This window comes from Mustela lutreola, chromosome 7 (assembly GCF_030435805.1).
Source record: "Mustela lutreola isolate mMusLut2 chromosome 7, mMusLut2.pri, whole genome shotgun sequence".
Lineage (NCBI taxonomy): Eukaryota > Metazoa > Chordata > Mammalia > Carnivora > Mustelidae > Mustela > Mustela lutreola.
In genome coordinates, this window is record NC_081296.1 from 57,891,799 (window position 1) to 57,908,948 (window position 17,150).

The 17,150-nt window shown below is 37.0% G+C and overlaps 1 protein-coding gene across 1 annotated transcript; it reads left to right on the top strand.

Moving 5' to 3' along the window:
• The first annotated feature begins 12,109 nt into the window (after positions 1 to 12,109).
• Positions 12,110 to 13,048, top strand: LOC131836047 (olfactory receptor 11G2-like). The gene has a single exon (XM_059181063.1). It carries the CDS (start codon positions 12,110 to 12,112, stop codon positions 13,046 to 13,048), a length of 939 nt encoding a protein of 312 aa, XP_059037046.1.
• Positions 13,049 to 17,150: the final 4,102 nt, after the last annotated feature.

The window sequence follows — 17,150 nt, forward strand, 5'->3', positions numbered from 1 at the left end:
CTCTAATACCCACTACCTGGTTCCCCCAACCTCCTACCCCCCCCCCCCCCCCCCGCCCCTTCAAAACCCTCAGATTGTTTTTCAGAGTCATTAGTCTCTCATGGTTCACCTCCCCTCCAATTTCCCTCAACTCCCTTCTCCTCTCTAACTCCCCTTGTCCCCCATGCTATTTGTTATGCTCCACAAATAAGTCAAGCCATATGATAATTGACTCTCTCTGCCTGACTTATTTCACTCAGCATAATCTCTTCCAGTCCCGTTCATGTTGCTACAAAAGTTGGGTATTCATCCTTTCTGATGAAGGCATAATATTCCATAGTGTATATGGACCACATCTTCCTTATCCATTCGTCTGCTGAAGGGCATCTTGGTTCTTTCCACAGCTTGGCGACTGTGGTCATTGCTGCTATAAACATTGGGGTACAGATGGCCCTTCTTTTCACTACATCTGTGTCTTTGGGGTAAATACCCAGTAGTGCAGTTGTAGGGTCATAGGGAAGCTCTATTTTTAATTTCTTGAGGAATCTCCACACTGTTCTCCAAAGTGGCTGCACCAACTTGCATTCCCACCAACAGTGGAAGAGGGTTCCCCTTTCTTCACATCCCCTCCAACACATGTTGTTTCCTGTCTTGCTAATTTTGGCCATTCTAAATGGTGTACGGTGGTATCTCAATGTGGTTTTAATTTGAATCTCCCTCATGGCTAGTGATGATGAACATTTTTTCATGTGTCTGATAGCTATTTGTATGTCTTCGTTGGAGAAGTGTCTGTTCATATCTTCTGCCTATTTTGTGATATGATTATCTGTTTTGTTTGTGTTGAGTTTGAGGAATTCTTTATAGATCCTGGATATCATACTGTCTTGATGATGAAAGCTTTGTAATAGAGCTTGGAGTCTGGAATTGTGATGCCACCAACTTTGGCTTTCTTTTTCAGTATTCCTTTGGCTATTCGAGGTCTTTTCTGTTTCCATAAAAATTTTAGGATTATTTGTTCCATTTCTTTGAAAAAAAAATAAAAGGATGGTATTTTGATAGGGATTGCATTGAATGTGTAGATTGCTTTAGGTAGTATAGACATTTTCACAATATTTGTTCTTCCAATCCATGAGCATGTAAAATTTTTCCATTTTTCTGTGTCCTTCTCAATTTCTTTCATGAGTACTTTATAGGTTTCTGACTACAGATTCTTTGCCTCTTTGGTTAGGTTTATTCCTAGGTATCTTATGGTTTTGGGTGCAACTATAAATGGGATTGACTTCTTAATTTCTCTTTCTTCTGTCTTGCTGTTGCTGCATAGAAATGCACCTGATTTTTGTGCATTGATTTTATATCCTGACACTTTAATGAATTCCTGTACAAGTTCTAGCAGTTTTGGTGTGGAGTCTTTTGGGTTTTCCACATATAGTATCATATCATCTGCAAAGAGTGATAGTTTGACTTCTTCTTTGCCGATTTGGATGCCTTTAACTTCTTTTTGTTGTCTGATTGCTGAGACTAAGACTTCTAATACTATGTTGAATAGCAGTGGTGATAACGGACATCCCTGCCATGTTCCTGACCTTAGCGGAAGAGCTTTCAGTTTTTCTCCATTGAGAATGATATTTGTGGTGGGTTTTTCATAGATGGCTTTGATAATATTGAGGTATGTGCCCTCTATCCCTATACTTTGAAGAGTTTTAATCAGGAAGGGATGCTGTACTTTGTCAAATGCTTTTTCAGCATCTATTGAGACTATTATATGTTTCTTGTTCTTTCTTTTATTGATGTATTGTATCACATTGATTGATTTGCGGATCTTGAACTAACCTTGCAGCCCTGGAATAAATCCCACTTGGTTGTGGTGAATAATCCTTTTAATGTACTGTTGGATCCTATTGGCCAGTATTTTGGTGAGAATTTTTGCATCTGTGTTCATCAAGGATATTGGTCTGTAATTCTCTTTTTTGATGAGATCCTTGTCTGGTTTTGGGATCAAGGTGATGCTGGCCTCATAAAATGAGTTTGGCAGTTTTCCTTCCATTCCCATTTTTTGGAGGAGTTTCAGGAGAATAGGAATTAATTCTTTAAATGTTTGGTAGAATTGCCCTGGGAAGCCATCTGGCCCTGGGCTTTTGCTCGTTTGGAGATTTTTGATGACTGCTTCAATCTCCTTACTGGTTATGGGTCTGCTCAGGTTATTTATTTCTTCCTGGAATGTATCCATTTCTTCCAGATTGTCGAAAATATGTTCTTATAATTGTTTGTATTTCTTTGGTGTTGGTTGTGATCTCTCCTCTTTCATTCATGATTTTATTTATTTGGGTTCTTTCTCTTTTCTTTTTAATAAGTCTGGTCAGCGATTTATCAATCTTATTACTTCTTTCAAAGAACCAGCTCCTACTTTCGTTGATTTGCTATTTTTTTTTAGTTTCTATTTTATCGATCTGCTCTGATCTTTATTATTTCTCTTCTCCTGCTGGGTTTAGGCTTTCTTTGTTGTTCTTTCTCCAGCTCCTTTAACTGTAGGGTTAGGTTGTGTATTTGAGAACTTTGTTCTTTTTTTGAGAAAGGATTGTATCACTATGTACATTCCTCTCAGGATTGCCTTTGCTGTTTCCCACAGATTTTGAACCAATGGGTTTTCATTATCATTTATTTTCATGAATTTTTTCAATTCTTTTTTAATTTCCTGGTTGACCCATTCATTCTTTAGAGGGATGCAGTTTAGTCTCCATGTATTTGGGTTCTTTCCAAATTTCCTCTTGTGACTGAGTTCTAGATTCAGAGCATTGTTGTCTGAATATATGTAGGGAATGACTCCAATGTTTTGATACTGGTTGAGACCTGATTTATGACCCAGGATGTGGTCTATTCTGGAGAATGTTCCATGTGCACTACAGAAGAATGTGTATTTTGTTGTTTTGGGATGGAATGTTCTGAATATATCTGTGATGACCATCTGGTCCAGTGTGTTGTTTAAGGACTTTGTTTCCTTGTTGATCTTTTGTTTGGATGATCTGTCCATTTCAGTGATGGGAGTGTTAAAGTCCCCTTTTATTATTGTATTATTGTCGATGTGTTTCTTTGAGTTCGTTATTAATTGGTTTATATAGTTGCTTCTCCCATGTTAGGGGCATAGATATTTAAAATTATTAGAGCTTCTTGTTGGATAGACCCTTTGAGTATGATATAGTGTGCTTCCTCATCCCTTATTATAGACTTTGGCTTAAAGTCTAATTGATATGATATAAAGATTGCTATCCCAGCTTTCTTTTGATGTCGATTAGCATGGTAAATTCTTTTCCACCCCCTCACTTTATATCTGTAGGTGTCTTTGGGTCTAAAATGAGTTTCTTGTAGGCAGCATATTGATGGGTTTTGTTTATCCATTCTGATATCCTGTGTCTTTTGATTGGGGCATTAGCCCATTAACATTCAGGGTAACTATTGAGAGATATGAGTTTAGTGCCATTGTAGTGCCTGTAAGGTGACTGTTACTGCATATTGTCTCTGTTTCATTCTGGCCTACTACTTTTAGGGTCTCTCTTTGCTTAGAGGACCCTTTTCAATATTTACTGTAGAGCTGGTTTGGTGTTTACAAATTCTTTCAGTTTTTGTTTGTCCTGGAAGCTTTTTATCTCTCCTTCTTTTTTCTTTTTCAATGATGGCCTAGCTGAATATAATATTCTTGACTGCATGTTTTTCTCATTTAGTGCTCTGAATATATCATGCCAGTTCTTTCTGGCCTGCCAGGTCTCTGTGGATAAGTCTGCTGCCAATCTGATATATTTACCCATTTTGTGTTACAGACTTCTTTTCCCAAGCTGCTTTTAGGATTTTCTCTTTGTCGCTAAGATTTGTAAATTTTACTATCAGATTACGGTGTGTGGATGTGCACTTATTAATTTTGAGGGGAATTCTCTGCATCTCCTGGATTTTGATGCTTGTTCCTTTTGCCATATTAGGGAAATTCTCTACAATAATTCTCTCCAATATACCTTCTGCCCCCCTCTCTCTTCTTCTTCTGGAATCCCAGTTATTCTAATGTTGTTTCATCTTATGGTGTCACTTATCTCTCGACTTCTCTCCTCATGTTTCAGTGTTTGTTTGTCTCTCTTTTGATCAGCTTCTTTATTCTCTGTCTTTTGGTCTTCTATATTACTAATTCTTTTTTCTGACTCATTTATCCTAGCAGTAAGAACCTCCATTTTTGATTGAACCTTATTAATAACTTTTTTGATTTCAACTTGGTTAGATTTTAGTTCTTTTATTTCTCCAGAAAGGGCTTTAATCTCTCTGGGGAGGGTTTCTCTGATATCTTCCATGCCTTTTTCGAGCCTGGCTAGAACATTGAGAATCATAATTCTGAACTCTAGTTCTGAAATATTACCAATGTCCATATTGGTTAGGTCCCTAGCCTTTGGTATTGCCTCTTGTTCTTTTTTTTTTTTTTTTTTTTTGTGGTGAGTTTTTCTGCCTTGTTATTTTGTCCAGATAAAAATATATGAAGGAGCAAATAAAATATTAAAGGGTTGGGAAAGACCCCAGGAAAATGTGTTTTAACCAAATCAGAAGAGTCCCCAAATCATGGGATGTAAAAAGGGGATAAAAAGAAGTTCAGGAAAAAAACAGTTAAAAAAAGAAAACAAATGAAAAAATATTCAAAAAGAAAAGAAAAAAAATATATATTAGATTGGTGACTAGAACAGGGTCACCCACTTAATTTTGGGAGTATTTTGGTCCCTTAGATGCAACTACCTCCCAAATTTTAAAGAATGGAAAACATATATAAGGGTAGACACAGTGAAGGGATGGGATATGCCTATAAAGATGTGAAAAAATTTTTTTTTAAATTTCTAAAAAAGTTGTTGATAAAGTAAGTTGGTTGGGAGAATAAAGAAAAAGAAATTGGAGTGAAATTGCTTGGGTTGGAGACTAGAACAAGCCCGGAGCTAGATTTAGGGTATATTTTTTTCTATTAGGAGATGTTGTACCCCAGTTTTTTTAGAAGAAAAAACCCCATGTGTATACAAAAAATAAAGTTGGATATAATGTAGGATAAAATATGACTATAATAATGAAGGCTTAAAAAAGATTATTATTTCTTGAGGAATCTCCACACTGTTCTCCAAAGAGGCTGCACCAACTTGCATTCCCACCAACAGTGTAAGAGAGGTCCCCTTTCTCCACATCCCCTCCAACACATGTTGTTTCCTGTCTTGTTAATTTTGGCCATTCTAAGAGGTGTAAGGTGATATCTCAATGTGGTGGTTTTAATTTGAATCTCCCTGAGGGCTAGTGATGATGAACATTTTTTCTGATAGCCATTTGTATGTCTTCATTAGAGAAGTGTCTGTTCATATCTTCTGCCCATTTTTTGACATGATTATCTGTTTTGTGTGTGTTGAGTTTGAGGAGTTCTTTATAGATCCTGGATATCAACCTTTTGTCTGTACTGTCATTTGCAAATATCTTCTCCCATTCCGTGAGTTGCCTCTTTGTTTTCTTGACTATTTCCTTTGCTGTGCAGAAGCTTTTGATTCCCTATGACCCTGCAATTGCACTACTGGGTATTTACCCCAAAGATATAGATGTAGTGAAAAGAAGGGCCATCTGTACCCCAATGTTTATAACAGCAGTGGCCATGGTTGCCAAACTGTGGAAAGAACCAAGATGCCCTTCAACGGATGAATGGATAAGGAAGATGTGGTCCATATACACTATGGAGTATTATGCCTCCATCAGAAAGGATGAATACCCAACTTTTGTTATCAACATGAACGGGACTGGAAGAGATTATGCTGAGTGAAATAAGTCAGGCAGAGAGAGTCAATTATCATATGGCTTCACTTATTTGTGGAGCATAACAAATAGCATGGAGGACATGGGGAGTTAGGAGAAGGGAGTTGGGGGAAATTGGAAAGGGAGGTGAACCCTGAGAGACTAATGACTCTGAAAAACAATCTGAGGGTTGAAGGGGTGGGGGGTGGGAGGTCAAGGTACCAGGTGGTGGGTTTTAGAGAGAGCATGGATTGCATGGAGCACTGGGTGTGGTGCAAAAATAATGAATACTGTTATGTTGAAAATAAATAAAAAATAAATTAAAAAAAAAGAGAAGCGAAATGATTAAAAAAATTCAAAATAAAAGATTTTTATTATTATTATTATTTGTTTGAAAGGTATTGTTAAGATAAATTAGTTAAAAAAGTTAAAAGATGAAAGGGTGAAAATTAAAAAAAATTTAGCAGAAGGAAAAAAATTAACTGCAAGTCTAAAGAATAGTGAGGAGAAAGCCATGGATTACATGCTTTGCTTTCTCTTCTGGAATTCAGCTGTTCTCCTTGGTAAGTGAACTTGGTCTTGGCTGGATTTCTTGTTGATCTTCTGGGGGAAGGGCCTGTTGTAGTGATTCTCAAGTGTTTTTGCCCGAGGCGGACTTGTCCCGCCCTTACCAGTGGCCAGGCTAAGTAATATGCTTGGGTTTGCTTTTAGGAGCTTTTGTTCCCTGAACACTTTCTGTAGAGTTCCAGAGAATGGGGATGATAATGGCAGCCTCCCAATCTCCAGCCTGGAGGAGCCAAGAGCTCCAGGTCCCACTCCTCAGTGTGCCTTCAGAGAAAAGCACTCAATCTCTCTATCTCCCTGGCCTCTGCCACTCTTGTAGAAAAGCACTCAATTGCTTCCAACTCCTTGGCCTCCAAGCTCTGAGCTCACCCAGCCTGTGACTGGTTCAAGGAACCCTGAGATGAGAGCTCACTCCTCAGCTTTGTCTCTGTAGCCTGCTCTAATACCTGTGAACTCTGTGACACTCAGACACCCCCGATCTTTCCGTGACCCCGTGGGGCCTAGGGCCACGCTGACCCCGCATGGGGTCACCCCGGTTTAGCCTCTGGAGTTATGTCCAAGTGGAGCAGACTTTTAAAAGTCCTGATTTTGTGCTCCATTGCTTTGCCGCTTTCAGGGAGCTGGCCCCTCCCCCTGTGGTCTATCTTTCCGTCACTTTGGATTCACTTCTCCGCCGGTCCTACCTTTCAGAAAGTGATCGATTTTCTGTTTCTAGAATTGCTGCTCTTCTTCTCTTCCATCTCCTGTTGGATTTGTAGGTGTTTGCAATGGATTGATAAGCTATCTAGCTGATCTCCTGCTACCTGATGTAGTCTCAGCTTGCTACTTCTCTGCCATCTTGACTCCTCCCCCTGGTTTCATTCTTTTTAAATATGAATATCCAATTTTCCCAGCACTGTTTATTGAAGAGTTTGTCTTTTCTCCATTAAGCATTCTTGGCTCCCTTGCCAAATATTAGTGAACCATACATGCATGGGCTTCTTTCTGGTCTCCTGAGTTGCTCCATTGGCTATGTACCTGTTTTTATGGCAATACCATACTATTTTTATTACTATAGTTTTATAATGTAGTTTGAAACCATAAAGGTTGATGCCTTCAGATTTGTTCTTCTTTCTCAAGATTGCTTTGGAGTCTTTTGTGTTTCCATACAAGATTTAGTATTATTTTCTCTATGTCTGTGAAAAATACCATTGGAATTTTGATAGGGATCTTATTAAATTTGCAAATTACTTTGGGTAGTATGGATTTTTTAACAATATTAATCCTTCCAATCCATGAACATAGAATATATTTTCACTTATTTGTATATTCAGTTACTTTTGTCAATGTCTTATACATCAATATTTATTCTAAAGCCTAAAATAATGGAAATAGACATGATGCCGTTATATTTATTTCACTTTGAAAATTAACAACCAGTTGCTCAAGAAAAGGAAGAAAAGAAGGTCACCAGTTATGGAATATTTTGTTTATAACTTTATAACTTACCTGTTGTGATTAATTGAAAAGAGGAAAATTGAGCTGACCGAATTGTATCTGTTCTTATCTGAAACAATCGGTTTTTTAGGCAGAGAGAGAAGGAAGCAGGCTCCCTGCTGAGCAGAGAACCTGATGCGGGGCTCAATCCCAGGACCCTGGGATCATGACCTGAGCTGAAGGCAGAGGCCTTAACCCACTGACCCACCCAGGTGCCCCTGAAACAATGGTTTTTAAAGAAGCTTCCACAATGGATAAGTGAAACTTTTTAAGGTCTGAATATCCTGCAAGAAGTCTGAGAAGACAACAGATATATATGTCTAGGAAGTCTACGGGTTGTGCATCCTATTTGTCTCTTCATGACTCACTAAAAATTAAAAAAAAAATTGTGTACCCTAGAGGGCAATCAGGATGTCTCCCAGTGTTCCTTTGTGTGGGTCCTTAGGATAAAGCAAACAAACTGAAGGAGGGAGACAAAGGAGCTATCTTTCCCCTAAATAATAATCCTGTCAGAGCTAGAAGTAGTTGAATGCTTAGAAACTGATACCTTCTCCTGAAGACAGGACACTTGGATTTCCCTGGCGGTTAGACAAATCTCACTAGAGTGAGTGTGAATGAATCCCCATTTTATTCTATCTTTCATACAATAGATGACTAATATACATGTGTGCTAAATGAATGAATAGAATAGATGTCTTTAGGAAGTCATATTAACTGAGAATTTAACCACATGGTATATCATCTACTTTAAGTGGCCAGATGGGGAGAGGCCCCATGAGTTTTCTCTTTGCTAAAATTCCTGTGAGAATGAATATTACTTTGAAAAATTCCAGATGTACAAGGAAATAAATCTTGGTGAAATTTTTCACATGTCTCAAACTTAGAAGTCTTATTGTCTCTTAAAAATTCCTAAACCAGTTTTAGTCATTTGTATCATGAAAAACTCAGACTCATGTCTCATAATTCTAGTATCTCCTGTGATCATATAATTATCCTCTTAGTAACTTAGCTTCAATATGGTAACTTTATTTCCATGGTTCCTCTCCACAATCTTCCCAAATTGCTTCTGACCCTCTCCAAATCACCTTGCTGTTCTTGCTTTTAATCATAGTCACCTCAGTGATCAGGTCTTTTATATATTTATATATAAGAATGCAGTGGCCTGCCCTGCTTATTGTTAGGTTTGCTTAAAACATGCTCACTCAGGTGGATGCTGAAAATGATGTTGAGATGGGAGAGGATGGGGTGAAGAGTATTCCCTGTTACTAGCTACCATTCATGCTGGGTTGGCAAGAGAGGGGAGACCTGCTACATCCTATAGCAGGCAGAAGAGGGGACAGATGTACTCAATATTATTATTTGATCAAGCTCTCTCTATGCTGCTTTAGCTTGCAATCTATTTGGGTTAGATTGATTATGAACTTTGGAATCATGCAAACCTGGGTTCATGTCTTGTCTGTCTGATTTACTACTCTATGACATGGGAAACTATTGAATATTGATGAAACCTGTCATTCTAGTGGCTTACTTGAAGTTTATCTCTGGGTAAGAAAGAGTTTTGTCAGTTCAGATCTAGGGACACTACTTCACTTCTGCCTTCCCAGCTTTAACATATGCAAGGCAGTAGAGGAGAGAGCTGTGCCTGGACTCTTAAGTTTTAACCAAAATGGATTTTTTTTCCCCACAGAAAAAGAATTGTCTTAAGAATGGTTCAACAGCTCCCCTTAAAATCTATAACAAAATCTATAGTTGAAATACTTACTGTGTGAAGGGGACTGAAAACAGAATAGAAGCTAACAGGTTGGAATCAGAGAAAAAGGAAAATTGTATAGAATAATGTCAAAGGGGAACAATTCATGGGGTAAGAAATAATTAAAAATTACCGCAATAATCAGTTGAGCTTCTTTGAACCACTCTGGAATGGAGCTATAATGTTTTTATTGAGATATTTATTCTGAGTTCCATATGTGATTTTATTTTTTATTTTTTAAAAATATTTTATTTAGAGAGAGAGAGAAAGAGCACAAGCAGGGGGAAGGCAGAGGGAGAGGGAGAAGCAGATTCCTCATGCAGGGCTTAATCCCAAGACCCTGGGGATCATGACCTGAGCCAAAGGCAGATGCTTAACTGACTGAACCATCTAGAAGCATATGTGATTTTAGGACATGTTTTTAAAGGTTAGTTAGGGGCATAGAAGTGTATTAAGTTCATATCATTCCTAAGATTGAATGTGCGAAGATCAGAATGTATATAAAAGCTAAATATTCTTCTTTTAGGTTCAAACAAATCCTTTTTAGGAAGAACCTGCTCATATTTTGGTTATGGTAGTTAGGGCAATAAAATGAGCCCTGCTCCCAAAATTTACTTTATGCTAGACACTGTGCTAGGTGCTTTACAAACATTATATTTAATGCTTTGTTAATGCTTCCTGATAGGCATTACCCTGATTTTGCAGATAAAGAAATTGAAACTCAGAGAGAGAGAGAGAATCACTTGTCCCAGGTTATAAATCTTATATTAAAAAGAGCTAGGATTTCATTTTGGATCTTTTTGAATTCTGACTCTTAATTTTTCTTTAAAACTAAAATAAATATTTGTATAATTATGGTAAAACCTACACCTCATTCTTTTTTTTTAAAGTTTTTTTTAATTAATTAATTTTGTTAACATACAATGTATTATTTGCCCCAGGGGTACAGGTCTGTGAATCATCAGGCTTACACACTTCACAGCACTCACCGTAGCACATACCCTCCCCAATGTCCATAACCACACCACACTCTCCATACCTCCCTCCCCCCAAGCAAACCTCAGTTTGTTTTGTGAGATTAAGAATCTCTTATGGTTTGTCTCCTTCCCGATCCCATCTTGTTTCATTTTTTCCTTCCCTACCCCCCACAACCCTCCACACTGCCTCTCAAATTCCTCATATCAGGGAGATCATATGATAATTGTCTTTCTCTGATTGACTTATTTCACTCAGGATAATACCCTCTAGTTTCATCCACGTTGTTGCAAATGGCAAGATCTCATTTCTTTGGATGACTGCATAGTATTCCATCCTACACCTCATTCTTAAACAGTCACTTTGACTTTGTACTTAAAGAAACACTAAGATGTCAAGCCCTTTGGTTTTTCACTAAACTGTGTATATTTAAAATGAAAATTGAGGGAAAATAATATACATAGAAAATAAAAACGAACAGGTAGAAAATCTGTTCTAAGTAAAAAATAAATTATACCATGCTATTTTAAAAAAGAGTAAACTAGAAAATTTTGCAAAGGAACTGAAATGCTATAGAGCTAACATAAATGAAGGGAATTCCACAGAGGATAATCTGAGTCAAATTAAAATATTTAAGTATTTTTAAAGCACATATTACATTCCTTAGTTTAGACTGAGAATTGCTGAGTTATCATTAACATATGCAAGGCAGTAGAGGAGAGAGCTGTGCCTGGACTCTTCAGTTTTAACCAAAATGGATTTTTTTCCCCCACAGAAAAAGAATTGTCTTAATAATGGTTCAACAGCTCCCCTCAAAATCTATAACAAAATAACATAAATAACAAATAACAAAAAATTATTTATGAACTCTTTTATTTTATATCCTTGTGTTTCTAACTCAGTAATATAGGCTCCATATTTTACTTTCATTGTTGTCAATTCACATCTTTTGAAACAACCTTCCCTGAGTTCAAACTTCTCTGGCACCCATAGAGTATAATAGTAATTCTCAAAAACCAGGCATTGTCTTTGTAACACTAGAATCATCTGGGGATGTCAGTCTTTAATGGAAATTAATTAGTGAATTAATTTATTTGTATATGGATGTGCCTTTCTTATTATGCTCTGCTAAGCTTCTACAATAATAATGTAGTTAAATAGTGAAATTTGTGGACCTTGTGATGCTGAGTGAAGTCATATTTTAGGCAATAAACTATTTCAGTGCTGTTTAAGGGTGTAAACTGCTTCCTGAAACTTATTAGCTGTACTAGAGTTAAAGGTGAGCATTTAAGGTGTATAATGATTCATTTCTATCTTTTTTTCTCATAGGCTAAAATAAGAAGAAAAAGCTTTGGAGAAAATAGTTAAAGTAATACTTAAAGTAATGTTACTAGTGGTGTTTTTTCTATTTGTCTTCCAACAGAGCTATTTTGAAAACAATTCTTCATGTTGACTAATTTTATTATCTACTTATAATACCACCTAATTCTGATGAGAAATTAGGTATTAAGGAGGGCTGAATAAAATAGGAGACTCTTAATATGTAGTTCTGATTATGTCTCTGTACATGTTAAGTTAGAAATGCATATTTTGCCTAACAAAAATGACACTGCTGTCATTCATGAATTCATTCTCCTGGGTTTCCTATGTAGTCAAGAGGTGGAAATTCTTCTTTTTGTTTTGTTCTCCATCATCTACATCTTGACTTTGTTGGGCAACAGTGCTATTATCTGTGCTGTATGGTGGAACCAGCAACTCCACACTCCTATGTATACTTTATTGTCCAACTTCTCTTTCCTGGAGATCTGCTACATCAATTCCAATGTGCCCAACATGTTGTTCAACTTCCTATCCAAGACCAAGACCATCTCCTATAATGGCTGCATCTTACAGTTCTACATCTTCCTCTCTCTTTGTGCCACAGAACTTTTCTTCCTGGCCCTCATGGCATTTGATAGGTATGTTGCCATCTGCCATCCACTGCATTACCTTACCATAATGACCAGGAAAATCTGCGGAACCCTTGTGTCTGCTTGCTGGGTGGGTGGGTTCCTCTGGTTGGTGACTCCAGCCACCCTTATCTCTCAAGTTCCGTTTTGTGGTTCAAATGTCATTGATCACTACCTCTGTGATCTTGGGGCAATGTTGGCCATATCATGTGTACCTGTCCCTAAGACAATGCTGACTTGTAGCATTTTCAGTGCTGTAATAACATTTATCACTTTGTTCTACATCCTTGTGTCCTACATACTGGTCCTTCGAGCTGTGGTTCAGGTTCCCAAAAGTTCAAGTAGGAAAAAAGCCTTCTCCACATGTGCTTCCCACCTGATAGTTGTGTTCCTATTTTATGGCTCAATTATGGTGATGTATGTAAGCCCAGGGGCAGCCAATCAGCCTGGTATGCAGAAGTTCTTGACAATGTTCTATTCAATTGCAACTCCACTTTTAAATCCTCTGATCTACAGCCTCAGGAATAAGGAGATGAAGATTGCCCTCAGGAAAGTTATGTGTAAAGTTTAGAAATAATTTCTGAATGGGAGATTGTGTGGTGAGATAAAATTCCTTTTGATTCCTAGAATCTAGAAAAATTATACTTAAAAGTAAGAAAATGTACTAGATTTAGAAAAAATAAGTCCACATGAGAATTCTTAAAATTCAAAGCTTCTCTCGATTCCATATTGATTAACTATGGGTAAGTTACTTAAATTGCTATTTGTCTGCTTTCCCAGTTTTAACTGGAGACGATATTAGTAATCAGGTCTGCATCATAGAGTGTTTAGAAATAAATGAGTTAATATATGAAAGCCTTTAAAATAGTGCCTGGCACTCAATATATATTATATAATGTAATTGATATACTATTATCAATTATATCAAAATTTATTATCATTAGCTATTGTTGTCAAGTTATGATCTTCAGCAGTTTTGTTTTTATAAACTTTTAAATGATCATCCCATGATATTTATTTAAAGGAAAAAAGGGCCTCTTTTTAAGAAAAAAAATGTTTTGATTCTTGAAAGAAATCTATGTAGCTGCAAATCAAAACAAGAATTATTTCTGCCCTATCCACCTATGTTTACTTGTATTATGAAAATGATAACAATGCTTTGTTAGAAAAAAATTGACAAGATTGTGTTCTGATTCCATCTCAGCAAATCAAAACTTTCATTCCTAGTTTTTAAAAAGGGCATTTGGGGTTTTTTTTGATGTGGATCAATAAGCAGTCATATATAAAAGTATTTATAAAATGCAAAGTACAATCAAAAGATGAAAGTGGTTCAAATATACATCAACAGGTGAACAGATCAACAAAATGTGATGTATACATACAATGTAATCAACAAAGTATGATGTATACATACAATGTAATTACCCAGTCTTACTGGAATGGAAATTCTGAAACATGGATGAACCAGCTTGTCACAAACCACAAATACTGTATCATTGCAGTTTTGTAAAGTTCCTAGAATCCTATAATTCACAGAGACAGAAAGCAGAATGGTGACTGCCAGGGGGCATTACCCCTCAATGGATACACATTGTCTGTTTTGGAGGATGAAGGTGTTCTGGAGATGGATGGTGGTAATGATGGCTCAACAATGTTAATGTACTTAATGCCACGTAACTGTACACTTACAAAATTGTTAAGATTTGTTGAATGTCGTTTTATGTGTATCTTACCATAATTAAAACTAGTTTTCAAATATAAAGCACATTACCAATGTCGGTTGTTTTTTATTGGATTGTTATCATGTTAACATTTCCAGGAACCCTTGCTGCTGCAGTCTTGTCTCTGTGTGTGTTTTCTTTTCCTCTGTGATATTGTTGTTATAGCTTTTACTCAGTAATTTAAACTACAGATGGGGTAAGATCTTTCCCTTCAAGTCACGAATACTTCACTCCTCAACTGCAGCAGTGCTTTGCCTTCCCAGGTGTACCTTTGCTTTGCTCTTTTAGGACACATAAAGTGGTCTCAAGGAGGAAGCCACTCCCCTTCCTCCAAAAGCTGACTGCCACCTCAGGGAATTTCTTCCATCCTAGTGCACATGATTGTTAGAAATTGCACTATCATTATGGATAAAATTAAAGAGAGGAATAATTTTTGTTCTGGGATGTAAGATTAAGACCCTCTGAGATATGCAAACTCTTGGCACATGAAAAAACTTGTTCTGAGGCTGCCTGGTGTTGTCCACTTTTTAGGTATCACAGCAGAGCCTCTCCTGTTCTATTTTTAACAATAATCAATATAAAGTTATTAACCAGATATTTTGTATTAAGATTTTATTCTAAGTTTTGAAAACTGGGCTGAATTTTATACTTACAGTACATCTCAGTTTGGACCAGTCACATTTTGAGTGTCAGTAGCCACAGGTAACTAGTGGTTACCATAACAGACAGTGCAACTCTATGGCTTCTTATGTCCTCCTTGGTAATGAGAGTTGGACAGCTCTTCTTCTAAAGGGAGATTCAAATTTTTAAAATTTATTTTATTTTATTATTTTTTGTGGAGATTGAACTTTAAAACAGCTTTTAGAGAGGAGGGAGCATTAAAAATCTGGAAGCAACAAAAGAGATAAGGAAGACTCTTTTTTTGTTATCAGTGGAGACAGAGCAGGGCCATTTTGGGAAAAGGAGTGGAGCGTATTTTTTACTGATGCTTTATATCCACAGCAGCTGGTATAGAAAGGTTGATGGAGAGGGAGAGGAAGGTAAATTTACTAGGAGACAGCAGAGCTTTGGTGTTCCTCTCCAATCTTGTTGAAGGTGGTGCACAGGCCAGAGGATATGTGGTCTTAAACATGGAACTCTGGGGCCTGCAAAAAATTCTTCTTCTTCTTCTTTTTAATATTTCACAAAGCAGGAAAGAGTATCCAATAGAAGAGAGATAGGCTCTTCAACAAATGGTGTCGGGAAAACTGGACAGTCATATGTAGAAGAATGAAACTGGACCATTTCCTTATACCACACAAAAAATAGACTCAAAATGGATGAAAGACCTCAATGTGAGACAGGAATCCATCACAGTCCTAGAGGGGAACTCCGGCAGCAACTTCTTTGACCTCGATCACAGCAACTTCTTGCTAGACATGTCTGCAAAGGCAAGAGAAACAAAGGCAAAAATGAACTCTTGGGACTTTAAGATAAAAAGCTTCTGCACAGCAAAGGAATAGTCAACAAAACCAAAAGACTACTGACAGAATGGGAGAAGATATTTGCTAATGACCTATCAGATAAAGGGCTAGTGTCCAAAATCTATAAAGAACTTATCAAACTCAACACCCAAAGAACAAATAATCCAATCAAGAAACGGGCAGAAGACATGAACAGACATTTCTGCAAAGAAGACATCCAAATGGCCCACAAACACATGAAAAAGTGCTCCACATCACTTGCCATTGGGTAAATACAAATCAAAACCACAATGAGATACCACCTCACACCAGTCAGAATGGCTAAAATGAACAAGTCAGGAAACAACACATGTTTGCAAGTGGGGAAACATGCAGGGAAAGAGAAACCCTCCTGTAAGAGTTTAAACTCTAGTCATGTTCCAAGCAGCATACTTGGTATTGATGATATAGAGATGCTAGGATCCTTGTTCCTGAGGAATTCTTGACTTCTATGGGCACAGATCTATTAACGATCAAAAAAAAAAAAAAAAAAAAAAAGAAAGAAAAGAAAAAAGAAAAAAGGGCGGAATACAGAGGGGGCAAGAGGAGCAAAGAAGATTGTTGGACTAAGTATGGGTTAAGGTTAAGGAGGGGTTCACAGAGAAGCTGATAAGTCACCTGAGTCTTGAGTGACAGGTTGGAAGTTTTCTAGATAGAATGAAGGGAGGAGGGTGTATGGTGACATTACAAATGGAAGGAGTAGCATATACAATATGTATGACTGAGTGTAGAGTGAATGGGAGGGGATGTTCTGAAAGGAGATGTACTTAGGGAGGCAGGAACTTAGAGACACTAACGAGGTGAACTTGATTCTGTAGGGGAGAAGGGAATATTTAAGGATTGAAAACAAGGAAATGACAAGATCATATTTGAATTTTTGAAAAATTTGGCCTCTTTATTTAGATTCTGTGTCATTCAGTGATGTAGGATAGCTCCTTCTCTCATCAAATGTAGGTGATCCAATTAATATTTTTTTAGCACAAACGATTTTATTAAAAACATTGTAGAACTTGACACTCAATAAGTATTGTGCTTTCTAACAATGAAAGCTATCCCCGTGATTAATGTGTATTTTGGAGGTAATGTGTGTGTGTGTTTTTTTTTAATTTTTTATTTTTTATAAACATATATTTTTATCCCCAGGGGTACACGTCCATGAATCGCCAGGTCCACATACCCCACAGCACTCACCAAAGCACACCCCCCCCAAGGGTTATGATCCAATTAATTTTAAGAAGAAGATGAATTCAGATTAATGGTATTGACTCAATCTTTTTTTTCATGATATTTTTTAAAATTTATTTTCAGCATAACAGTATTCATTGTTTTAATTTAAATTTATTTTTAATTTATTTTCAGCATAACAGTATTCATCATTTTGCACCACACCCAGTGCTCCATGCAATTTGTGCCCTCTCTAATACCCACCACCTGGTACGCCAACCTCCCA